We start from the raw sequence: 26737 nt of genomic DNA on the forward strand, positions 1-26737 counted from the left end.
ACCAAATCGGTGAAATCTTAATGGGTTCCACTGTCTGGGCATTTCAAGACATCCCTCCAAAATAAAGGACAAGTTATTGTACCTTGCACCTCCTGCCACTGAGGAAGAACAATGCTGAGGAGCTTGCTTTATGCTTCAGAAGCAATACATTCCATACTTGAGTATAATGTTCCATCTCATTCATCATGTGAAACAGAAGTTTTGAGTGGAGCCTAGAGCAAGAAGATACCTTGCTGCAAGGTCAGGCTACAGTTAAAGCAACTCTGCCCCTTCCTCCATATAATCTTACAGCCCTTGTGGTTCCCAAGATGACGTATCTGTGGGGAAGAAAAAAGCTGGGTGGACCCGCAATGCACCCCAGTAGGAAATTTGCAGCACAGAAGAAAGGTCAGTTCCTCACTTGTCCTCAACTTCAGGATTCTCCTTGCGGCTTTGCCAACTGTCCTGGCAAACTCTCGATTTTTCTTTGCCCGTGCTATTTCCTCTGCCTGAAATACTCCTTCCTCACACATCTTGGCTCACGCTTACACATCTGCTTACACACCACTTTATTGTGAGTCAGGAATGGGCTCTATTTAATATTGCAGTCCTCTACTCCTCACCCAACACTCTATTCTTCTTTCTCTGCTTTATTCTTTCCTAGAGAATTTAACGTAACACACTATATACTTCATTTATCTGTTTTTCTCCATGTCACTCGCATTAGAGCGTAAATTCAACGAGGGCAAGTATATTTTTCCATTTTTTTAAACTGCTTGATCCTATATATATATATATATATATATATATATATATATATATATATATATATAGTTATTGGGTGAATGACCCCAGATTTTAATTGCCTAATGAATATCTTCATCTCATTGCTTCCAAGACACTGATCAGTCATTATCTCCCATGCCCTGCAATAGGCAGAGGCGTGCACCCCTCCAAAGATGCTCATGTCCTAATCCCTGCAATTTGGGGGTATAACCTACGTAATTGGGGAATCAGGCTTCAGATAAAAATTAAGATTGCTGATTAGCTGACCTTAAAATAAGGAGATTATCCCAGGGTAGCTGGACGGGCTCAATGTAATCATGAGTCCTTAAAGGTGGAAGACGAACAAGAGGAGGAGCTCAGAGTGACGTGATGGGATAGCAGAAGGACTCAACAGCTGGGTTTCCGGCAGCTTTCAAGATGGAGGAAGGGGTGACAAGGCATGGAGTGCAGGCAGCCCCTACAAGCTGGAAGAGGCGAGGAGATGAACCCTTCCCCTAACCTACAGAAAGGAGAACAACCCTGCTAATGCTTTGACTTTAGGCTGCTGAGACCCATTTCAGACTTCTGACCTGCAGAACTAAGGTAATACATGTGTGTTGTTTAAGCTACTAAATTTTGTGGTAGGTTGTTAGACTGCACAGAAAACTGACACACTTCCTCCCCATTCTCCTCAGATCTGCCTGTTCTCCTCTACCCTCTTTATTACCAGGGACACACTTTTAGTCAGAGGTCGTAGCTTCCTTTAATGGGCAAGGTGTTCCCTCCCTCAACTCCAGTTTTCATGTACTGGCTTCAGTCAACTTCAGCCTTCAGAAGTCAACTTCCTGCTCATCTAGTCCTATTCCCACACCTGGAACCTCCAGCTTTAATCCCCATTCATGTTTCTATTATGTTTCTGGTCAACAGAAATGCTAATTTTGTATTGACACCTAGTTGTGTTTTATTAACTTTTTAATAGCACCGTCTTTTCTTAGTCAATCACCAGGTTTTATCTGTTGTGCTTCTAAAATGTCCACGGAATTTGCCCTTCCTTGAAATCTCCATGGACTGCTCTAGTTCAAGTGCTAAGCATCTCTTCATGATTGCATTTATTCCAATAATTTCCTTCCTAACTGGTTTAGATGTTTCCAGGCTTTCTCATCTCACTGCCTTCTTCCAGGTATTATTATAAAATTGAAAGATGATGTTATCACTCCCCTATTAAAAAATCTTAACTAGCTCCTGTCATATTTAGAATAAAGTTTGTTTATTAAGAACCGAGGCCGTAGACCCTGGAATCAAATCGCCTGTGTTCTGAACCTTGTTTCAGCACAGATTCTAGGTCAGAAAAACCTAGGTTTGCCTCCTGGTTTTTCCATTTACTGCATGATTCAGGGCAAAGTCCTTATCCTTCTAGGAGATCATTGTAGTGCTTCACTGCGTTTTGAGGGGTTTGCACTGTAATGCATGTAAGGAGCTTACTACAGGAACTGGTAATTTGTGCTCAGTCAATACTTGCTTCTATAATTGTGTAAGATAGTATTCAATATTCTTAAGATTCTGGCTCTCGATATTATTCTATTCAGACTGCCCTAACAAAATGCCAGAAATTGAGTGGTCTAAACAATAGAAATTAATGTTCTCGCAGTTCTGGAAGCTGCAAGTACAAGACCAAGGTGCTGTCAGCATTGATTAATGGTAAAGCCTCTCTTCCTGGCTTAGAGAATGCTGCCTTTTTACTGTGCCCTCACGTGGCCTTTTCTCTGTGTACATATGGAGACAGAGAGAGAGGGAGAGAGAGAGAGAGAGAGAGAAAAGTAGAGAGAGGGAGAGACCTGGTGTTTCTTCCTCTTATTAGGACACCAGTTCTATTGGATTAGGGCCCTATTTTTATGACCTCATTTAACCTTAATTACCTCTTTAAAGGCACTACCTCCACATTCAGTCACATTGAGGTGAGGACTTCAACATATGAATTCAGAAGAGACACAGTTCAGTCTATGGCACCTTCCTTAACCTGATATTCTTAACTCATCTCTCTCTAGTGACACAAATACCAGGCTCCTGCCACAATGGGTTATTTAATGCCTAAATGTACATCCTCCCTTTCTTCTCTAGTCAAAATTCTATCCAGTTCAAACTTCTCTGATGCCTTCTCCAGCTCAAATGCAGGAATAATTCATCTTCCACCTTTCCTCCTATGCTTCCTTGTTCAAACCATTAATATAGCTAATATAAGGATAGGATTTTTCATCGTGCATGTATCTTTTACGTACTCTGTTAAATCCCATAATCACTGTACGATGTAATTCTTATTAATAAGCTTATTTTATATATGTGGCAACTGAGGCTCAAAGAAGTTATTTATTGGTACCATTAAAAAATGTGCTTTTGGGCTTCCCTGGTGGCGCAGTGGTTGGGAGTCCGCCTGCCGATGCAGGGGACGCGGGTTCGTGCCCCGGTACGGGAAGATCCCACATGCCGCGGAGCGGCTGGGCCCGTGAGCCATGGCCGCTGAGCCTGCGCATCCGGAGCCTGTGCTCCGCAACGGGACAGGCCACAACAGTGAGAGGCCCGTGTACCGCAAAAAAAAAAAAAAAAAAAAAGTGCTTTTGCTGCATCGCACGGGGAGATCAGCTCGGTGCTTTGTGACCACCTAGAGGGGTGGGATAGGGAGGGTGGGAGGGAGTCGCAAGAGGGAGGGGATATGGGGATATATGTATATGTATAGCTGATTTACTTTGTTATACAGCAGAAACTAACACACCACTGTAAAACAATTATACTCCAATAAAGATGTTTTTAAAAATGTGCTTTTTTATGGATAATGGCACCATTCACTGATTATGAAACATTGAAAGGGGAGCAGGTTTTATGGGGAAAGATGTTTGATTTGGCACACACTGAGTTTGAAGCACCTATGACACATCCAAGTGTGCATATATTATGTACTCATCTAATATAGCTAGTTCTGGATTAATTCACAAGTTTGGATTGGATCTTAGTTAAAATGTTAGCACAAGTAAGTGATCAGTGGCAAATTAACTTCTTTTATTCTATGTGTTAGTGAAGAATAATGTTAAATTATTTGTTTACTCTTTATGCTTGCTCAACATTCTTTTCCTTCTCACTCCTTCCATATATTTAAACTTCTAAACGGCCAATTTTTTAAATCATAGAAGTTGAGCAGTATCTAAAGTAAATGGGATATTGAGATGATCAAAGTTAGTCCTCTCTATAGATGAAGAAAGCACAGTATGGTGAGTTAAGTGACTCATCCAAGGTCACAGTACCCAAATAAAAACTAACATTCAGTTTTCTAATTCCTATCAAAAGTCTATTCCATTATATCAGTGATTCCCAAACAGTATTCTGCAGAACATAAACTGTGAGAAGCTCAGTGAACAAAATGATTCAAATGTGTCCTTTTTTTTTTATTGGAGTATAATTGCTTTACAATGGTTAGTTTCTGCTTTATAACAAAGTGAATCAGTTATACATATACATATGTTCCCATATCTCTTCCCTCTTGCGTCTCCCTCCCTCCCACCCTCCCTATCCCACCCCTCCAGGCGGTCACAAAGCACCAAGCTGATCTCCCTGTGCTATGCAGCTGCTTCCCACTAGCTATCTACCTTACGTTTGGTACTGTATATATGTCCATGCCTCTCTCACGCTTTGTCACAGCTTACCCTTCTCCCTCCCCATATCCTCAAGTCCATTCTCTAGTAGGTCTGTGTCTTTATTCCTGTCTTACCCCTAGGTTCTTCATGACATTTTTTTTTTCTTAAATTCCATATATATGTGTTAGCATACGGTATTTGTCTTTCTCTTTCTGACTTACTTCACTCTGTAGGACAGACTCTAGGTCTATCCACCTCATTACAAATAGCTCAATTTCGTTTCTTTCTATGGCTGAGTAATATTCCATTGTATATATGTGCCACATCTCCCGTATCCATTCATCCGATGATGGACACTTAGGTGTCTTTTAACCCTGAATATAATCCCATCTCTTGTTTAACTTTATTTAACCCCGCATTTAATGATAGAACCCCTTTTCCACCAGGTATTAATGTTCGTAGGCAATGCTTTGGGAAATGACACATTGTGTTATACTTGAGTATGACAATGGTGGGTTTAAAAGGAACTTGGTATGCTTGATAGGAAAATTATCCTGCTGAGGTGAGGTTAGGGTCATGCAAAGGAAAGAGTTTCATTTGCTTGATAGATTTACACTGTTATTGGAAGACACAGGGCATATAAATTAAATAGTTTTATTAATAAATGAGTAGGGGATTGTCTTAGCAACCTGCCTAGAACTTATTAATCTTATTGAAGGGCAGGTTTTTTGAAAGACTGATTTCTCCTAAATAAGTGGTAGTGCAAATACACTAAATTAGGAGTCAAGGGCTTCTAGTTAGAGAATTGTTCTTTTCATGATACTTGCTAAGAACCTGGTAATGAAGCTGTTTTGATTTTAGTTGACAGGGAAATTTGGCGAAAGACAAAAAGATAATTAAGCACAGAGTTAGTGTTTGATGATGAGTAATTAATACTGCTTCTGTGAAGTAGTAAAGATGGCTAAAGAGAATTAATTATTATGGAAATCTAAGCCCAGTTTTATGCAAGTGCCCTGACTTGAATTTGAAAGAAAGAGAAATACCACAAATAAAACTTAATGTGTGAACAGGAAACTCTGTTTTAGGATTAAAGATCTTTTATGCAACCTATGTGCATCTTAATGAGACACATCAATTTAATCAAAACCATAGATGGTCCTAAGGAAAAAAAATAATTGTATGCTGAAGTATGGAGTAAGATAAATACTCCGAAGGAAATTTACATAATTTTCAAGTCATTGTAAAAAAAGAAAAAGGCTTTATTGTCCTGTACCAGAAATATATGCAACAAACTTGACTGTTTGCAATTTTTATTTTTCTAGGTAATTACTGAATAAGAACATTTTAAATGACGATTAATTTGCATTTTTACTCTAATTTAAGCAAGTTCACGATTTAAATGCAGTAAGTAATGAATAATTAAGGAACATAAATAATTTAACATTAATCAAATATTCCTACTTAAAAATATGTCCTGCTAATTAAAAAATGTAGAACACTGCAAATAAAGACTACAATCTAAAGGTGGAAAGAACATACATATCAATGTCTACCCAAGATTTTGCCAGCTTCCCCATAGCCCGAAACTAAGAAAAATCACAGATCAAGAAATAATTCATTTTCAAAAATATTTTGAAAGTATAGCTTTTTCTTTCTATCTATGGACAGTTAGTCAAATCTATAACTACTATCTGTATATTAATGGAAGGAAACCAAATGTGGCAAACACCTCAACTTAAGAGTTCTGCCACTTACAGGATCTATGAACATTGACCCTTCTCTGTCTTTCAGGAAGTGAAATAATTACGCAAATTGTAAATCACCCATGCAAATATTAGATATTTAATTGGACCAGTCAATGGTACTTCCCCTGGTTCCCTCACTTACTGAAAGATAGTGAATTCTTAAGTTCCAATAAAGACAAGTTTCATTCTGTCATCTAACAGGTACTGAGACCCAGGTATATTCAAGGCTCTGTATTAGGTGCCATGAATAAGACAGCTCCTTGGCTTCCATAAACGTATACCGCATGAGAAGGGTAAATAATTCTTTGCAAATATAAGCAAGTTATAGATAAGGTAGTATGAAATTTCAGAAGCTACAATTTTTCCTTTAGGTTTTAATAACTGGAGAAAGCTTTACTACAAAGTGCCACTTATACTACGTCCTGAAGAATGGGTAAGATTTGGTTTGAAAAAATAGTAAGATAAAGGATATTCCGAAGGGAATAACAATTAGGAGGAAGGCTATGGGTGTGGTTCAGGCACTTTGAACAGTTCCTTTTAACTACAGCAAGGGTTGCCTAAGTCGGAAATAAAGTATAAATTAGCACACCCTCTTGCTACCTGAAAGAAACCCATCAGAGTTTGCCTTTTCGTTGTAAATTCAAAGCTCAGCCAGAATAAATTCCCTTCTTTTGAAGCAGCACAGATAGAAGTTTTCACCCAAACTAAATTTAACTGAATGCTTGTCAATGACTTATAACCTGGTCTTTAGCCCACACACCCTACAGTCTAGAAAACAGTAGATGACATTGCACTACCATTTACAAACAGGCCGCTTTGAATCTGTTTTCCTCTAAGTAGCTTTGTAATTCTGCGTTAGACACCTGGGAGAGGCATTTCCAGTGCCCATTACGCGACATTTTTCGGTTCTGTTAGTAGTTGGTTTGACTTTACATGACTGATCAAGAGGCTGACAGCCTTCAATTTATCGGCGGCTCCTCGACACAGACACAGATGTTTCCTCCTGGAGATTCAACCATCGTCTCAAAGCTCTGGTTTGGCAGAATTAATATTACACATTTTAAGGTATAGGCCATGTTCCTGGGCCCTAGGGCTTGGGCCTCAGACACCCCAGCTAAGGCCAAAGCAGCGCGGACAGGAAGGGGGTACTCCAGGTGTAGGAATGTGCCAGCGCCCACGGGACGCGACGCTTCTCCCAACACAAAAGACGCCACCGCACCATCGGCCCCTGGGACTGAGCTCAGAAACCGCCAGGTGCTCGCCAAGCCGCCCTCGGATCTTCCCAACACCGCCCCCCCACTTCCGCTTCCGGGGAGGCGCCGCCTGGCCCTCCGGCCTTGGGGGCGGTAGTGAAAGAGAAGCCGGAAGTGGCCCCAGTACTTCCGGTGCGGGAAACTCCTCGCTGCGGCTCCGAGCGGGCTTGACAGGCTCGGTCCCTGCAAGTAGGTCTCTCTCCTGTTGCCTTCCTTGCGTCTAACCTTCCAGCTCGTTTGCCGCTGCCGTCCCGCCACGCCGGTCTCCGAAGCCGCCCCTTCCCCATGTGCCGGGGCAGGAGTCCGGAAAGCCAAGACCCGCTCGCCGGTACCCCATCATGTCCGAACTGACTAAAGAGCTGATGGAGCTGGTGTGGGGCGCCAAGAGCAGCCCCGGTCTCTCTGACACCATCTTCTGCCGCTGGACGCAAGGTACCCTGGCTGGACTCTGGCTTCCGGCCGCCGCTTCCTTTAGCCCCGCGAGAGTCGAGCCGTGACGCCTCTCGCGCCACCCCGCTCGCGTGCCCCGCACTCCGTCCCGGTTCCCCTGCTCAGCCCAGAAACGGGACTTCTAGAAAAGCCCTCCCTGTCTTGAGGGTTAGAGGCTAAGTAGGTGAACGGTGCCAGCGGGCCGCCAAAGACCCGAGGCGCCCCTGCCACTCCCTGGGCTGCCTTTGGGTTGGAGAGGAGGAGGGGGGGTGGCTGCCGGGCTGCAGCGGGTGACACTGAAGGTGTGCCCTGTGCCCCGGCGTCCGTTCCTCCAGCAGGGCTCCGGCCGCCTGGATCTTTACCCACTAACGAGTCTGGTCGTTTGGTCTCATTTTGGAGAGAGGGAAGTCCACGTGAAAGTCGCAGTGGTTAATTCCAGAAAGCGATTGTGTTGCTTGTATTTCAGTTAGGCGGGGTTAGGCGTGGTACTCGGTGCAGAAATGTAATGTTGCGGCTGCAGAGTGTTTGTTCCCTTGACCCGAAGTGTCCCCGGTTTTGAGGTGGTGTGGTATCTGTTCCAGTTCAAAGGAATATGGCCCATAGGACTTCCTGGGCCGATCTAATTACCCAGACAGGCTTTTGAGTTATATAAGAAGTTTTGTTAATACTGCGAGTAATTGTGAAATGAAAAAACACCATCTATTTATATTTATTAGTGATGATCCCTAACTCGTAAGTTTCAGTATTAAAACACAACGAGCATATTACTTCAGGTGACTTAAAAGGGACAATGGTGAGGTTGAGGTTAAGAGCATAGTGTTTGGAGTCAGGAGGATGAGTAATGGACGTATGTAAAACATCCCAAGCACACAAATAATAGCTAGTTAGTACTATTACTGAAACATTTTGTTATTAAAATATTTATTTAGAAAATACCGATTCTCAGAGGGTTTGGGGGAAGTTTAGCATAGTAAATCTAAGTCCTTCGTAATGTGTATTTAGTAACAAAAGTTCAGGGTTTAAGTAATCCCTTCCTTCCTCCCAGATACTGGTAAGAGCTGGTAAAATTAGAATCGTAATATATTACAGCCAGGTAGGTTATTTAGTCCATTACTCTTGTTCTGAAGATGAGAAAAATGAGTTGTGAAGGGTTAAATGACCAGGCCAAAGTTGCACAAATTGATAGAACTGGGAACGAATTCCAACTCTCCCATTTCCTAATTCAGCCGTCTTTGTTGTTTTCCTTTGTGTGGCTCAACCAGGCATGTAATTAGTTTGGCTTTTTTTTTTTTTTTACAGATTTAATTATGTCGCTTAACTAATATTTCCTGAAATGTTGGACATCCACATTTGCAGATTTTAAAATTTATTTTCCAGTTTGTCTTATTTATCCTAATAGTGAACAGCCCTAAAGTACGCAAGACTGTGAAGGATTGAGAAAAGTTTTCCTTCCTGTTAATTAATTAGTAATACAACACAGAATAAGGTGATATTCAGCCTCATTTATTTTAGTACTGTGATGCAGAGGCAAGGAGAATTCAGAGAGGCAGTTCTAATAATGGTTAAGAACAGGCTTTGGAATAGGCATACTTGGGTTCTAGGTTCAAGGTTTTTAGCTTACTTAAGCCTCAGTTTCCTTCTCTGTAGAGTGCAGATAATAGTAGTGCCAATCTTACAGGGTTGTTGTGAGGATTAAAGGCAGGTGAATTCGTTTAGGCGCTTAGCACAATATCTGACATGGAGTAAATGCTCAGAAAGGGGTAGCTTGATTTAAAAAGTGTTTAATTGTAAACCAAGCCGAAGTTTGCTCTCTGGCCATGCCCTGGCAGTTGCAAGAAGTTATTGTTAATTTGATGGATAATCACTAAAGGAGAACTTCGTAATGACATATGAGAATGCTCTGCCACCTTGTAGTCATACAGAAGTTCCTTTACAAGATTTGTTCAATCAATACCATTTCAAAATAAAGGATTATTTATTGCTCTACAGAGAGTGCGGTTGTATTGTGGCTACGTAATTCTTCAAGGTCTTAAACTGATCATGATTTTTAAGGCAACCAAATATGTACTTTTAAGTTGTCACCTCTGACTCAGAGGGATGTTGTCATCGATCTTGCTGTGTTAACTTTGTATTCATTTATCCATTCTTAGAGGAGGCAGAGACCATTGCTGACGATTGCTGTGGCCGTGACTTGGGATTGTGGGAACGGGCACAGGACACTGCTTTGCTGCGCTTGCCTTACTGTGTTCGTACTGTGACATCAGCTTTGGCTTTATTTCATCATCTATCTGTGCTTTGAATTGACAGCTGTAATCTCGTTAGTCTTTTGGAAGCAAGTTATAGGTGTGAGGTGTTTGGGGTAAAGAGACAGAACTATGTCCAGGGATATTCCGTTTATTGATTGGTCATGTTAAATGGTCATGTTAATTGTCGTGTTAAATTCCTTTGATATGTTAAACAGCTGCAGCAGTTGGGTTTTTTGTTTGTTTTTCTCTCTCTTTTAATTGCTACCGCAGTTTTAGATAATATGTTAAAGCAGTAAAGAGTGGCATATAATATTTTTTTGTTTGTTTAAAATTGATTTGACAGTTTTAGATAATTCTCTTCTGCAAATACTTTTTCTTAAGAGAAGAAAAAAAATAGGGTTTTGGTTTGGTTTTTTGTGTTTTTTTTTTAACAGTTTTTAGTTTAAAGGCAATAAGTCACATTATTTAAAGCTTTGAAGTTGTTTTGTTTTTTAACTTGGAAATTTACTCCCTACTCCTGCCTGCTTCCCTCCTGCTCAATTGCCTATAATACTTTTTAAAGAAAAGCGTATATTTTCTACCTCCTTATTTGTAAGCACATTTATCCTTCTTTCCCTTCTCCCACAAACTGACCAGTGTTCCAGACCTAGACTTGATAGGGTGGGAGGGAAGACAAATGATAGACATAATATAGCATAAGTTAAGCATATATACTAGAAGGTAGAGAAATAAGGAATTACAGGGTGAAGTAGCCTGGACGGGCCTCATTTTAAGGTGAGATTTGAGCAGACTATTGAAGTAACTGAGTTAGTCATGCAGGTATCTGAAGAGTGTTCCAGGCAGTGAGGATGGCCATCGTAAAAGACTTAATGACTTATGCAGGATACGTCTGGCTTTTTGTTCAAGGAACAGGAAGGAGGTTAGTTTGGCTGGAGAGGGAATGAGGGAACGGGACAGTGATAAAGATGGTGTAAGAAATAATATGGCCCAAATCACTAAGATTTTATAGGCCGTTGTAAGAACTTTGGTTTTTCTTCTGAATGAGATGAGAGGTCATTGGAAGGTTTGGAGCAGAGGAGAGACATGACAGGACAGGTTTTTAAAGGGCTGATCTGACTGCTAAGTTTGAGGATAGACAGTAGTGTATTGAGTGAGACAGCAAGACCAAATGAGAGACAGTTGCAGTAATCCGAGGGTAAAAGACCATGGCTTAGACCAGGATAGTAGGAAGTGGTCACATTGACCTCATCCCAGCAGAAGCAAAATAAGAGTCATCTAGATCTAACAAAAGTAAGTGTTAATCTTATTACAAAGGCAAACATTTTGAGTTATTGAGAATTTGTTTTCTTTTCAGTACTGATTGTCTAGCCAGTGTTTGGCAAATGTTTTCTTTAAAGGGCCAGTGCCTCTATTGTCTCTGTCTCATCTCTGCCATTGCAGCAAAAGCAGCCCTGGATAATAAGGACATGGCTGTGTTCCAAAACTGCATTTAAAAAACAGGCCAACCCTGGTCTAAATTATAAACTCTGAGAACCCATTTTTTCCTTTTCTTGGCCCCCTTCCTTCAAGTTTTAAGTTACTTCGTTGTTTCACCTAAAGATTAGCTAGAAGAGAAACCCAATTTGTCAGTTTATAGCAGTTCAGTGGTGTTTTGGGGTGGAGATGGGGAGGGAGCTGTAGTGGATTGAAATTAGACTTTTGGACTTTCCGGTATAGGACAATTTTTGTTATGTAATATGAAAAAAAAAGATTCTAAGTAACTTTGGAAAAGTGAGGGATCAGTTAAAATATAAGCATAAATTGTATGCAGGAGTTAAAGCGTTTGGATTAAAGTCCAAAAGTATGATGTCTATTATAATGTGATTTAACATTTTACCAAAGTACTAAAATGATATGCCAGTATCGTTAATTTGTCTTCCAGAGTGAAGGTAAATTAATATTGTGGGTCATATCATTTCAGAGATTTTGTTGTTGATGGAATCCTTTTATTTCAAGTATAGGTTTTACTTTCTCCCACCTACCTACATCATATGTCACCTAAAAACCAATTTTTTTAAACTCACAATTTGGAAGCTTATGTGACAAAGTTAATTTCTTGGTACTTTTGAGTACATAATGTGTTTTTCAGCTCAACGCATCTATCATAATACCTTACATCTGTATTAGGCTTTACAGGTTTTGAAAATCTTACTTACAGCAACCCCAAGAGGTAGCAAAGGATAAATGTATCAATAGTTATCCTCCTTTTGTAGATGAGGAAACTAAGGCTCAGTTCAGATTCCACTCAACCAGTATTATCTGACATATAATGACAAATGAAGTCTTTCTGTGGCCTTTTGTTAACATGGAAAGCTAGAACTATAGAGGCAGTAGTTGTCAAACTGGTTTGAATAATGTAAGTCAGTCATATGAAAATAAAAGACTGGGAAATTGCAAAGAGGTTCATGACTCAGGTTTAAATTAGTTATGAGCTGTAGAACTGAGAAAGACTTCTATGTCTGTAGTGCTGTGGAATGTGATACAAAATCGTATATTTAAGTTTAGATGGCCTATTTCAGATCTAATTAGGAAAACAGCCATTTTGTGATAAGTTAATTCCTCTTAAAACTGGGAAATAAGATGAATATGAGAACACTTGACAAGAAAAATAACTATCCTAAACAATTCAAGCTCAAGTGAAACCTTATTGTAAAAGGGGGTGCCTACTTAGCGTTATCCTGTTTTAGGATAGAATAATTTCCATTTGCCTAACTTTATTTCATTTTTAAGCTCTAAGAGCCTTTGTTCATTATCAAATAACGCACTCAAGCATATATACTGTAATTAAACGGAATTTGGCATAAAGCAGATCTGCCTAGAATTCTCTCCCTGGGGTTTTTATCTCTAAAGTACAAAAGCAACTTATCAGAATGCATTTCCATCTAAAAGCCCCACCCATGGATCTTGAAAATTGAGGTACATTATTAGTCATTTTAAGGAAGGCAAGAATCCATTACTGAGACCTGTTTATCACATACGCTGGAAGTTTGAAAGAGCCTAGTTTCACCTCTGCACTTAGGCCCAACACCAATGACCCTTTCTTCCCAGTAGAAGAGGTAGACGAAGAGCAGAGGCCCCTTGGCTTCACCTCTTGTTTCTAGATTGGCTCTCAGATTTGGTTGTCTTGATGTGATAACCAGCACCCTCAGTTCTCATTTGTCCTTATTAAATTCGCCCCATCCACCATACCTATTTCTTATCCTGCATTTTTCTTATCCTCTATTCTGTTTCTCCCAAGGTGGTGGCGTGTGTTGCTGGGGAAAATTGTGGTCAGCATCAATACACATGTAGGAATTAAACCTTAGCTGAGCCCTCAGTATCTCTTAGTTCTTTATCCTGTCTGCTTTTCTTATGTGTTTTGGAATTAACATTCTCCTCAATTTTCTATGCCCTCATGCCCCCCACTCACAATCAGCAGCATCTCTTCCCTTCCTCTTTGCCTGCATGTCTAACTTGGAAGCCTGCTAAGATTTCCTTTTTCTCAAGTTTGTTAAACTCAGGGCCCTGTTACATTCTTAAAAACTATTACAGGCTTCAGTATGAAAAATAAAAAAAAAAAAATGAGGCCTGTGGCATTATTTTACATTTAAGAAAAACCTCTTCAGTGTCTAGCTCATAGGAAGACAGGTGGATTCTCCCACTTGCTTCTCCTTTCTGTCTTAACAATATGTTACAATATGTTGTTTCAATATGTTACAATATGTTGTTTCGGTTGAAGTATCTGCGGAAAATCCAGCTTCACACAGATATGCAGTTGGTAATACAGGAGTCTTGTAATAGTCTTTTCAGACAATTGTGGCTATTCTTCTTTGACACTACACCAAAACTCAAGAAGTGGTAGTTTCTTAGCGGTTACTTGAAATACAGAATCTGAAGCCACATCAATGAACTTTTCGTCCTCTGTTAAATTGAAATTCATTGGTTTGTCTTGTACTTTGACTGGATCTTTTACCCATGCGTTAATTTGTAACAGTGTGCATTGGTCATTTGGAAGTTATCGGTCTGCTGGTTTATGCAGATCTTCTAAATGTTAACACATATAGTTATACAATATCAAAAGTCACATTATTTCTGATCTTGTCAGAAAAATCTCTGAGTATTGAGAAGCTGTCAAGCTACAGTGCTGGACTTGAGTTTTCCAGAAGTTTAGTTGTTGCTTGAAAGCTTGAGATTTTATCACTGGCAGAAATACTGTCAAGTTATTTTCCTTGAAGTATCAGGCTCACTTCATTCACTTCTGAGAAAAAGTCTAAATAATCATAATTTGTTAGTAGCTCTTCAAAGTAAAAACAGCATTCCACAGAAAAGCTGTTAGTTCCGCTCACAGTTCAAAAAATTACACATGTGCTTTGAGAATCTGTCAGTCATCGCTCAAGGTATGTAGCAGAGGTGCTTTATGGGTAGTTCCCATTTTGTCACACAGACTATTTTTTTAAAGTACATTGTATTCAAAGTCAAGATTTAATAAGATTAGCGTTAGTAAGGGCTTTTTAAAGTTAAATTGGCTTTTTTGTGTGTTTGAGAGCATATTGTGGTGTTTCCTAGTACGGTGACTGCTGGTACAGCTTAATGTCACTTAATGTGTGCTAAGGCACCAGTAATGTAACCTGCTATTCATTTTGTACCATCGTTGTGAATATCAACACAGTGAAAAGGGCAAATATGTTAGTATTATAATAAAAATGATTTTCACCTCTAGCAGGTCCCCTAAAGGGTCTCTGGAACTTCCCGGGGTCTGTAGACCACACCTTGAGAACCTATCTTTATTCAGTCCATGACCACCACCACCACACCGCACTGTCTCAGTTCTTTCAGGACTTGGAGTCCTTAAACTCTCTCTTTCCCATTTAATCACTCTTTTCCTTCTTTTAAACTCATGCCCTTCCCTCTGTAAAATAGTAATTCTTTATCCAACTACCCTTCAAGCCATCATCCTTTTCCCCTTCACTTGTTTAACAAATAGTTTGCCTTTTCTCTTTCTCCTTGTATTCTGAATCACGCTCAGCCCTTTAAAATTTGGCTGCTCTTCCCAGCATTCTAAATTTCTTTTATTAGTGTTCCCAGTGACATGCTTAATCCAGTATTTTCATTTAATGTTTTTATTCCACTCAGCATTTGTAACGGGTGACTGCTGATTTTTCCTTTCTAGGACCTCAGTGTGTTTTTTCTCTTACCTTTCAAGCCTTTGTCAATCTCCTTTGCTGATTCAGCGTCTGCTCACTTTTTTTTTTTTTTTCTATGTTAACCGGCTTCATTATCTGTGTTCTGCATGTTCTCATTCACTTTAACTGCCATGTTTAAGGTGATTCAACTTGCTATCTCTAATCCTAAACCCTGCCCTGGGCTCCAGACCCATGTTTCCCCGACCAAATTGTTGTTTCACATTTTAGAGACTGAATTTAGAAACAAACATCCCCATTATCTTCACTCCCAAAAATTCAGCAAGCATTTATTGAGTATTAACTATATAACATACTAGGAAAACAGTAGTTAATAGAGCAGGCAAGGTACTTGTAAGGCAAGACGAACAATAAACAAGTGAACAATCATATAATTATAGATGATTATAAGTACTGGTTGTGCTGAGGGATGGTGGGAAAGATCTACTTAGATAGGCCTATCAGGGAATATCTCTCTGCGGAGTTAATACCTAAACTGGGTCTTTAGGGATGAGAAGGATTCAGCTATACGACAAGAGAAGGAAAAAGAGCATTTCGTGCAGAGGGAACAGCAAGCATCAAGACCCCAGGTAAAGACCTTGGGATGCTCTGAGGGCCTAAGATCACTGTAGATAATGAAGGTAAGAGTGAGCTGAGGGAAGGTGGGGTTGATAGATCATACAGTGTCTCTTAGGCCATGAAAAGGAGTTTTACTGCAATTGCAATGAGAAGCCATTGCAGGCTGTGACAAAACCTGATGTCCGTTTCTAAAATATTTCTCTGGTAACTATGGTGAATAGATAAGGGGTGGGGTGGGAGTGGGAATGTGGGCAGAATGGGGGGACCTGGTTGGAAACTCTTAACAGTGTTCTAAGTGAAAGGTGATGGTGGTTTGAACCTGAAGGTGGACTAGAAATGGGGTAGAGATATGTTTTGGGTCCTTGAACCAAGAGGACCTTACCTTAAGGTGAAGCCTTAAAGATAAGTCCTATTTTTTCAGAGAAAGTGTTAGCAGGTGTTTCATGCGGAGGGAACAACATGTTCAAAATGTAAGAAACCAGAGAGAAAATGGATATTTGAGGGCCTGGAAGAAGTTCAGCATGCCTAGAGCCTAAAGAAGGAGAGTGGCAAAGGATGAGGGAGGAGATAGAGGCAGAAGCCGTACCATGCAAGACCATGTTGAGGAATTTGGATTCTGTCTGTGTCTGGAGTTCTCATCTGAGCTCTACTGGGATTATCACCCATAATGGAAACCTTGTGAGTAGATGAATTACACAGGCAGAATGCAAAGAAAAAAGATTCTAAAGCCGAGACCTGAGGAACATTAGCATTTAGAAGGAGTTGATCACCGCTCATACTGAGAAGAAACAGAAAAGGAAAATTTGGAACAAGATGTACCACTAGAGCCAAGGGCCAAAAGATCTTCAGAAGTCAGTGGTCAGCATTTCAGATGATTCTTTGGGAGATTCATCTGAAATAAGAAAGACTTGAGAAATAGCCTGTCTGGTCATTGATGAATTTGGTGAGAATGAGTTTGGTGCAGTCACAGGTTGAAAACCAAATTATTGTGGGTTGGGTAAATTAGGAGGTAAGGAAATTGAGACAGTGCATGTAGACAATTAGGTGGGCTTTGAGAGAGTGGTGTTCGGAGTTTTGGGTGGAAGGTGGTGGTTGTTGTTTCTATGGTCAAATGATTTTTTAAATTAAGACTTTACTTTTTAGAACAATCTTAGGTTCACAGCAAAACTGTGGGCAAGATACAGAGATTTCCCACATACCTCCTGCTCCCTCAACATGCACAGCCCCCCACCCCACTGTCAGTGTCCCCCACCAGAGTACTACGTTGGTTATTACAGTCTTGAACCTGCGTGGACTCATCATTATCACCCAAAGTCCACAGTTTTCATTCTTGACGTGGCACATCCTGTGGGTCGAGACAAATGTGTAATGGAATGTACCCATCATTATAAGATCAGAGTATTTTCACTGCCCTAAAAATCCTCCGTGCCTTGTCTGTTCAACCCTTCACCCACTCCCCTCCTCTTGGCAGCCACCGATCTTTTTACTGTCTGCATAGTTTTGCCTTTTTCAGACTGTCATATGGTTAGAGTCATATGGTATGTAGCCTTTTCAGATTGGTTTCTTTCACTTAGTAATATGTAATTAAGTTTCCTCCATGTCTTTTCACAACTTGCAAGCTAATATTTTTTACATGCTGAATAATATGTACTATTTATCCATTCACCTACTGAAGGACATCTTGGCTGCTTGCAAGTTTTGGCAATTAGGAATAAAGGTGCAGTAAACAATGTGTGCAGGTTTTTGTGTGTGGACATAAGTTTTCAACTCCTTTGGGTAAATACCAAGGACCTTTTGGTAGAATCTGGAAGAGAATTTTTTGTTTGTTTTTAAATATGTGAGATACGTTTAAATACTGTTTGAGAGAGAGATTGAAGTTGGTAAAGAGAGAGGAGGTGGGATGGAATGGGAAGCTCCATACTGTTTCTTATCTGTCCTGCTATCTAGTGTCTCAAGCTAGAAACTTCAGTCAGTTCTAGTTTCTTATGTCCCAAGCCTTTCCCCACTTGCACATATTCATCAAATATTAATTTTTACCTTAGAAATACTGTTTGGATATAGTGTCTTCCCTCCACACTTAAGTTTCTTTTATTAGTTTGGCACTGTATAGGTGTGTTGAAACGGTCTCTTCCCCATTCTGGTCCTTTAAAAAAGAAAAAAATACCAGTATGATTGTATTACTCCTTTAATTAGTACTTGTCATGGTGTGGCCCTTCCCAGTATTAACATCCTGTCAGCTCTCCCTCCTCCCCTTTCCCATCTCTCCCGTGTGCCTCCATACTGCCCTTTGGCTGCATTAACGTTCCCTCTGATCCATAAACTTGTCCTGCTCTTACGAAACCTCTTTCCTTTAATAAAGGTATTTTCTTTACCTGAAAGTCATTCTGCCACCCTTGCCTCTCTGATAAATTTCTGTTCAAGGTCAGCCTTGAAGTTAGCTGGTATGACTTGACTCAGATCAAGTCACTACTTTGTGTATCCTCAACACTTCATACTTCTGTTATAACATTCGTTTATCCCTTCATCTTAGTAATTATTTGTTCAGATGTCTGTCTTCACCTGGACTGTTGGCTTCTCCAGACTAGGGACTTTGTCGTTCACGTCATTTATGTATCGTAGATGCTTGGTATAGTATCTCAGGGTCATTAAATGTTTGTTAAATAAATGACAGAATTATGACCATTAGTGAAATTTCACACATTCCTAGCATGTTGGAATTGGAAGTGATCATTTTAAAGCTAAGTACACTGAGGCCTAGGGAGGTGAAATGATTTCCTGAAGCTTATACAGATAGTAACTCACTTCTGACTTCCGGCCCCAAGCTCTCTGCAGTGTGCCGGTGCTCTCTGCGGGAACTTGTACTAGATACTGAGTCAGTGCTAGTTGGGTAGTGTTTAAATTAAGATCGAACCAATATGGCCACATGCACTGTGTATGATGTTCTTTAATTTTTAGCTTAGAGAATGTGACTCAAAGATTGAAACTAAAAGAGATACTTTCTGAAAAGGGTCCTAAAATATCTATTTAAATTCAGTATGTAGACTGTCTAGTCTTCCTTTCAGTAAATTATTTAAAAATCAGATTTAGTGTCCTTTTACTGAAGGCCACACTTTCTCTCTCTGGTCCACTTAGTGGGGTCCCTGGATGCAAAATTGTGTGTGTGTGTGTGTGTGTGTGTGTTTATGTGCATTTGGCAGGGAGCCTAGGTTCCATATCTTTTTTCAAAGAGCTCCTTTATCCTCCAAAAAGTTAAGAACCACTGCACTTGACTGACTTGAGGATATTTTGCTGTTGTGATAAGTGATCTTTCTCAAAGCAAAGTACATTAAAACTTCTTTTAGCTACTACTTGAATTACATTTTTAATCTTTGCTACTTGCTTTCATTTTTAGGGTTTGTGTTTAGTGAATCAGAGGGATCTGCATTAGAACAGTTTGAAGGTGGCCCCTGTGCTGTTATTGCACCCGTTCAGGTAACATAGACTGCTACTTTACCAACTCCTTAGAGGCACGTGTTCAAACGTTTCATGCTTTACTTTCTGTTTTCTAATACCTGTACTCTGTAATCATGAGGCATGATCAGTTACCTCTTAACTTTTGTTCTTGTAAATTGCTTTAAATATCCAAAATAAAAATGATTTCAGAACATGAGTAGGTTACACAGCAATAGCCATTTGGCTGTCTTTATTTTCAAGAAAACATAGTAGGTGTTCTCTGACTTTCAGAAAATTTGGAGTTAATGATCATGGCATCTTTCTTATACAGTGATCTGTTGAGTAATAACATTTTATGCCAAAGATAGTGACACCGTAGCAGTGGTACTATTTACATTTGTTCTATCTTTAAAAACGGTTTTTCTAAAAAGTTGAAGATGCATTAATATTTTCATGGCCTAAAACTTTATCAAATTTTAAAATAAGTTGACAGTATATACTGTTTTAGGCTCTAGCTTTGGTCTTTAAAATAAAATTAGTAGCAACCAATTTCAAACAGAATCCCCAAAATAAAAAAAAGATTTTTTCTTTGGGCAAAAGGTAGAGTGAATCTCAACGTATGTATTTGATTTTGAATCTTTATGTGTTGCATTGTTTGAAATTCAGAGGCTGATTTGCTATAAACCATTACGTTATTAAAATGGAGAATTGAATTTTCAGTTTGCTATAATATTTACAATGTCTAAACAGGAGTATAACTTTAGAACTGTTATAAAAGAAGCTTGAATTTATTGTTTGTTTTAATCAGCACATTTTGAAAATACATATTTAATGTGGTATTTATTATTCATTGGGCATAAAGAATGTATTCCTGCACTGTTAGCTGCAAAGTAAATTTGTCTCTCAAACCTTATACTCCATACACTTACATTATTAAATTTAAAATGTATTTTCTGAAGGAGAAAAAAAGTTTTCCTTTATGGTTCATTCTAAAATATATCCTTTGTAGGTCGTTGTTTTATTTCTTTGAAGAGTAAAGTTGATACATTTTTTTCATTAGTAGATTTACAAAAAATATTTAAGAAAAACTTGAATGTTTGAGCTTTGCCTGGGGATTACAGAGCATAAAGAATAAAATTTAACTATAAATTAGTTATGAGGCTGTTATTTTGAGTAATTGAGACAGATTTTGGTTGCTAGTAGGAATCTTACCTGAATTTGAAGATTACTTGTCCTGTTCATATGCATGTTAGATTATATTAACATAGACCCTCTTGGACCATAATAATAATACCCTTAGGGTCTTTATTGCAAGTCTTTGAATATAGTTAAATCAAAGTAAACCACAGCAGTTTCATGTTTATAAAATTTAGTATATTTCCAAAATGGTAGTTATTTTTACAAGTGGGGTTGCTATGTAACAAGGGTTAGTTGTAATGTTCAAAACCGTGATGTATCTTTGAGGTAGTAATTTAGCTTCATAGTCATATAAATGTTTTCATTCATAGAAGAATTTTGTTTATATTAATATTTCAATGTAAAAGTCAAAACTAAATTACCAAGAGTGATGAAGGGAAATGTGCGAGTCCAGATATTAAAACTTTTTTAAACTATATAAACTAGAACATGACACTTTTGCTAGAAGAATAGGCATATTATGGAACCCGATAGATAATGCAGTAGTAGACCACATTACATATAATAATTTACCAAGAATTAATCACATATCATGATAAGAAGGAATATAAATCCTTCTTTGGTGAAATTTTGGTGAAATAAAATGTTTACTAAGTGTCACTGATAGGACTGGTTGATAATTTGAGGGGAAAAACTGAATTTAGGTCATTTGTAGCATATACCAAGTTTATTCTTGATATAATACTTAAGCACAGAAAGCTGAAAATAATGCATTACCAACTAAGATAAAAGATGAGTTCCAGGCTCAGAAAAAAATGTGAGGTAATATTAGCAATAAATCAGTGTCTTTCTTACACAGAGAACTACAAATTGGTTAGAAAAACACTAAAACCTCAGAGGTGAAACGGGCAAGTGTATGCAATCATGACAGGTGGTATGATGCTGGACAACCAAAGAATCGAGATGTCCAACCTCGCTAGGAATCCAAGAAAGTACAAATAAAACTTTAACTAGATTCTATTGCTTACTCTTTCTAATCTTTAGATATAAAATAATTGGCAGTGCATATAAGGGTAGGGTGATGCTGGCATACTCAGATACCTCTATGTAGTACAAATTGGTACTTCGACCTAGGGAAGGAATTTTACGTTATAATTGGAACCATGATAATGCAGATTCTTTGATGAGAATAATTGTACTTCTGTGGATCTTTCCTAAAGAAATAATCCTTAATATGGAAAAGGTTGTATTCAAGAAGAAGCTTTTTTTAGAGCAAGTCCAGATATATTTTATATATATTTATGTATATATAAAACATATATTTTTATATATATTATATATTTTATAGTATAAAAAGATTGCAAACAACGTAATGCACAGTAATGTAGTTTAAACATGGACTAATGTTTAAATAAATTTTAATAGCTTGAATAGACATTTAGAGATTAAGAGTTAAAGTTATGAATTGTGTGGGAAAACAGAAGAGTGGAAAACAATCACGTACCCATTATGCTTCTCACTTAAAATAAAATTTAAAACAGGTATGAAAGGAAGACTGGAAGGAAGTATATCAAAATGCTAATGGTGGTTCTATTAGTGTTGAAATAATGGTTGTCCCACCTCACCATTCCAAAATTTTCAAGTGTAGTTATATTAGTTTTATGGCTTTTGTTATTGGGTGGGTGGGGGGAATCAGAAGCACTTGGTTGTAGTATTTGTAGATTTTATTTCAACGTGAATATTACAGAACGTTACTCATTTTTTTGTTAAAATACTTTGAATTGATTGCTTATTAGGTACCAGGTACTGTGCTAAGTGTATTAATAGTTTATCTCATATAATCCTCACTACAACCTTTTAAAGTTTGTGCTATTATTATTTTTAATTAGTAAAGTAATGAAACCAGGATTCAAATCTAGGTCTGACTATAAGCAGTCCTCTTATCTGAATACTGCTGTTTTCAAACACCTGTGAGTAAGAATCACCACAGTAACCTCTTTTTTCTTGAATCTGCCCCCTAGAGATAAAATAGGTGGAGTGTCAGAATCTGCCTTTTTAAATAAACAAGTCAGGTGACTAGGATGCAAATAGTCCTTGAGCTACACTTTGAGAAGGAAACACTGTTACACACTGAACTGTTATCTATCAAATCACCAATGTAACATAGTTGGCTCACTTAAGGAAAGGTTAGAAATGAGTTTGTTTTTTCTTTGGAATCTTAAAGCTTTATGAGTTAAACCGGGAAGCTAGGACTCCTTATAACAAAGTGATGACCCACACCTTGGTCATCTTGTGTCATAAATCAGAGCTAGGAGAGCAGAACCACTTGTGTATTTAGATTTCTTTTCCCCTAAGGAATCAAAGAGAAATATAGATTTTTTTCCTGGTCTAAAGGGCCTTCACTCTGTGAATGGAGCAGTAAATTTCTTTAACTTTCCAGTTATGTGGCTATTATTTTGAGTCAATTTTTCTCTTTGACAGAAAATATGTATTATAAAGGAGGAAGAATTGTATGGATGTAGAATCAAGCTTATAGTAGTATATTCTGACTAAGTATTTATGCTCAGTTACTGTTGAACGTGAAGGGAAGCCATTTGAAATTTTTATAGCACTATTCAAAAGATCAGAAAGGAGGTGCAAATTAGTTTTATTTTCCATTTTAAAATAAAAGAATGATATAAGGTATGTTTATAATACATTCTAATAATTATTGCTTTAATTGTATAAAGGCATTTCTTTTGAAGAAGCTCCTGTTTTCTTCTGAGAAGTCTTCTTGGAGGGATTGCCAAGGTATGATAGCTGTCTTTTATCAACTTTTACTCCATCTTCTATTTTATAGATGATCCATGCAGTATTCATTGGCAGTAATTTAGTTGAAATTATCTGTCTTAAAAAGTAAACTATCAGTGGGTTACTTTTTCGTGAGATTTACTTTTTAAATGTCTCAGAAAGTTTCATGGATGACTCCAAATTTTAAAATGTGTATTTCCAAATTTGTCTTTCCTAAGAGGTATAAGACAGGATATTACACTAAGGGAAAAATCCTTTGGGGCATTTCCCTGAACTGTTAAATGATAGCATACTATAAGGATAGTCATTTATGTTTGTTTTGTCTTATTTAGCTTTGAGCGAAAAGTCAGAATTATCTTTGTATTCCTGCATCTTTTAGTATAACGCCTTACACAATTCAGATAATACCTCAAGTAATTCTGAATTAAATTGCAAATGAAGCTTTCGTGGCTTCTGCAATATGATTAAGTCAGAGAACTGTATGTGCTACCTGATAATAACAGACATTTGCATCCTGCTTGACAGTTTACAAAAATATTTCCTTCACTTGCACAGTTTTATGTGAACTCACAGTAACCGCTGAAAGAAGGTGGGATATATTATAATTGTGGTTTTGTATATAAGGGCAAAACAGCTTCCATTCCAAACCATGCAGGTAGACTCTACTAGTGGTTGTGAACTTGAGTTAAAAGTGTCACTGTCATGTATTTTTAATTAATAGCCAAAATGCAAAATAAATTTGAGGAGAGAAGAAACTATTCAAAAAATACTATTATTAACATGAAGATTTTATTAATAAAATTTATAATATTCCTTGCACAGAAATATATTCATATGGATAAAAAAAATTATGTAGCATTGTCGTAAATGTCGTAAACGCTCTGGTGGCTAGAGGGTGAATGGCACAGTTCCTGTCTTTAAAGAACTTTTAATTAGGAGAGAGAGAAAGCTTGTTTCGGCATAAAATTTTACATAGGATGTGTATACATCTTATCCCCTTTGTTTGAAAGTTTCAGAAAATGGTACTACTTCTGGAGATTAATACTTCTTGAAAGGGGGAGGGTGGCTAAGGTTCAGGAAGAAATTGTGCATTTGTGCTATTTTCTGTAAATGTCTAATGCTCAAATCACTGCAATACAGTATTATGCAGCATAACCGCTGTGGCCTCTGCTAATGTAACGGACGGTGGTATCGTGTGTGCTGACGGTGTGTTATCTTATTATCCTTACCCCTGTGGGACTGGGAGATTAAAGACGTTAGAGTAATTCAGAAATGGGGAAAAACAGAGGTCTCAGCAGGCCCATACGCTGGCCTGGTTCTACAATAAAGGAATCCTCATGGCTGAAAGGCTCCATTTGCAGCCTAAGAAAGGGGCGATCAGTATCAGGTTATTCCACGTGGCATATTCTTTCTTCTTATGTTTAATTCTGCATTTTCCAGGATTCTTTTTCTCATTAATGGAAATATTTAACAGAGGTGACATTTTAACCCTCAAGCACATTTTTCTGAACTGTAGTTTAAGATCAGTGGTTTATGGATTTTTCCTCCACTAAAAATGCTTGATTTTCACCCTTAAATTAATGCATTCTTAATATTGTTATTTATGACAGGATTTTTTTCCCTACAGACAACCGTTATAACTTACCCTTTGGTTATTTTTAGAGGGAGAGCGGAAGGAACTCCTTTGTCACACCTTATGTGCTATCTTAGAAAGTGCTTGTTGTAGCGACTCTGGACCGTACTGCTTGGCTTCATGGTTAAGAGGAAAGACGGCTGAGGAGACTGCTGGTCTTCCTGGGAGTCCTGCACAGTCTAGTTGCCAAGTGGACCATTCTTGTAAGATACACTTTGATTTCCTGAAGTAATTTCTTGTATGTTTGTTTAAATAAAACTATTGAAAATTTTAAAGGAAAAAAGCTTTAAACATTTTATAAGGTCTCTTTTTTAGCCTAAGCTTAATTCATGAGCTTTGTTAGTATTTTTCATTTCCCTTTTGATTATTTTAATTAACTAGAGGATGTTACATTGTTTATTTTTTCTTTCATTTTTGAAAAAACATCTCTAAAAATAAACTTAGGTAAAATTTCTAGTTAACTTCTGCTTGATGACAATCTCTTTTGAGCTTTGGAACCCTCGTTTAGAAAGCTTAAATAACATGTTTCTATATTCTTTCATTTCAAATACCTTAATGTTTTCTCTGGTATTGGGGAAAAAGGAGATTTTTTTTTTTTTTTTTTAACATTAGAAAATGTCTTAAATATCTTTAGTTGTTTCCTAAAGTAAAGAAGGGGACGTTTTTCTTCACTACATGTTGTTTCTTTTCCTCCTGAACTTTTTGGACATGGTTACTATGGACGAATTATTTTAAGATAGTTTTAATTATGAGTTTTAATTTTGCATTCATTTAAGTTTTTCATACTTTGAAGATTTCTCTTTAAGATAAATTAAATAACAGCTGTTCTCATTCACAAGAATTCTGTGGTCTTTAGTATTTGAAAATTCTTACATAGTTGACCTAAAAACTGCCAAAATGAGCTAGTAAAATGGAGACTTCTGATGGTACAGAAACTAGATAAAAAGAGTTGCTTTTCTGGTTTTCTTTGCAGGAATTAACTTTCCAGTAGGTTGCTTTTGATAATTGGTAGTTCCAGGTGCTTATATTGAATAAGTGACTTAATCTACCTGTGGTGCAATCCATTAACTATCATCTCTGCGGAACTTGTTTTTAGAGAAACTAGACACCCAGTTTCTAGAAAGTAGATTTCAGTTGCTTGAGACGCACACCTGGCTTTCCTGGTGGGATTGTGAGGCACATTGCCTCCTTGAGCTGAACCATCTCTGTGATGCCAGCGCCTTCTCTCTCTCACCTTTGCAGTTACAGTGGCAGATTCTACTAATAGTGCATTTGCAAGGAAGAATTTTTAAAATTTAAACAGTTGAATGGCATTTCCTTTTCAGGCCTTTCAAACATAGCCTTTCAAAGAGAATTTAATATATTTTTAGAGTTGATAATGACAGTTGAAGAAAACAAGTGGAAAGTATTCACAAGGTTGATAGTCAAAAAATGTGTCATTGACACTGGTTTTAAAATACTTTCCAGGTTTTACTGGCTTGCATGTAAGCATGGTTAAAAGTGTTGTTTAAGATACTAAAATTTTAATAGGAATAATTGAACTAGTTAGAAGTGGTTTTAAAGAATATGCGCTTAAAACTGGTCTGCGTATTAATTTGTAAGAAAATAGAAAGATCTTTTCTTGTAACATTTTTCATTAGTATCTTAGTATACTGTGTGCTCCCTGGGATGTGCTGTACATTTCTGTGTTGATAGGTTAAATAGCTTTAGGTTAAATGGCCTCATGATTCATTAACTTTGGCACTTCAGTAATTAATTTAGGTGGGCATATTATATTGAATTCCCCTCCAAAAAACATAGTTTAGTAATTTTCCAATTTACTTTGTCTCATTTTAAAAATGGACATGAAATGAAACCGTATTTTATATTCGTTTTTAATGTGGTATAAATTTGAAAAGTTTTGGTAACTGAAAATTTGAAAATTCACC

The 26737-nt window shown here is 37.8% G+C and overlaps 1 protein-coding gene across 2 annotated transcripts in view; it reads left to right on the forward strand.

Annotated features, from left to right (window-relative positions):
• Positions 1-7491: 7491 nt before the first annotated feature.
• MINDY3 (MINDY lysine 48 deubiquitinase 3) overlaps positions 7492-26737 on the forward strand; it is a 95016-nt gene continuing 75770 nt past the window's right edge. For both annotated transcript variants that reach the window (XM_029238141.1, XM_029238142.1), the window contains exons 1-4: positions 7492-7797; positions 19209-19288; positions 23116-23176; positions 24839-25012. In XM_029238141.1, the coding sequence (XP_029093974.1) occupies positions 7704-7797; positions 19209-19288; positions 23116-23176; positions 24839-25012 (409 nt within the window). In that variant the 5' untranslated portion in view covers positions 7492-7703. The remainder of the gene's footprint in view (positions 7798-19208; positions 19289-23115; positions 23177-24838; positions 25013-26737) is intronic.

Source organism: Monodon monoceros, unplaced genomic scaffold (genome assembly GCF_005190385.1).
Source record: "Monodon monoceros isolate NGI ecotype Baffin Bay Population unplaced genomic scaffold, NGI_Narwhal_1 Super_Scaffold_21, whole genome shotgun sequence".
Classification (NCBI taxonomy): Eukaryota; Metazoa; Chordata; class Mammalia; order Artiodactyla; family Monodontidae; genus Monodon; species Monodon monoceros.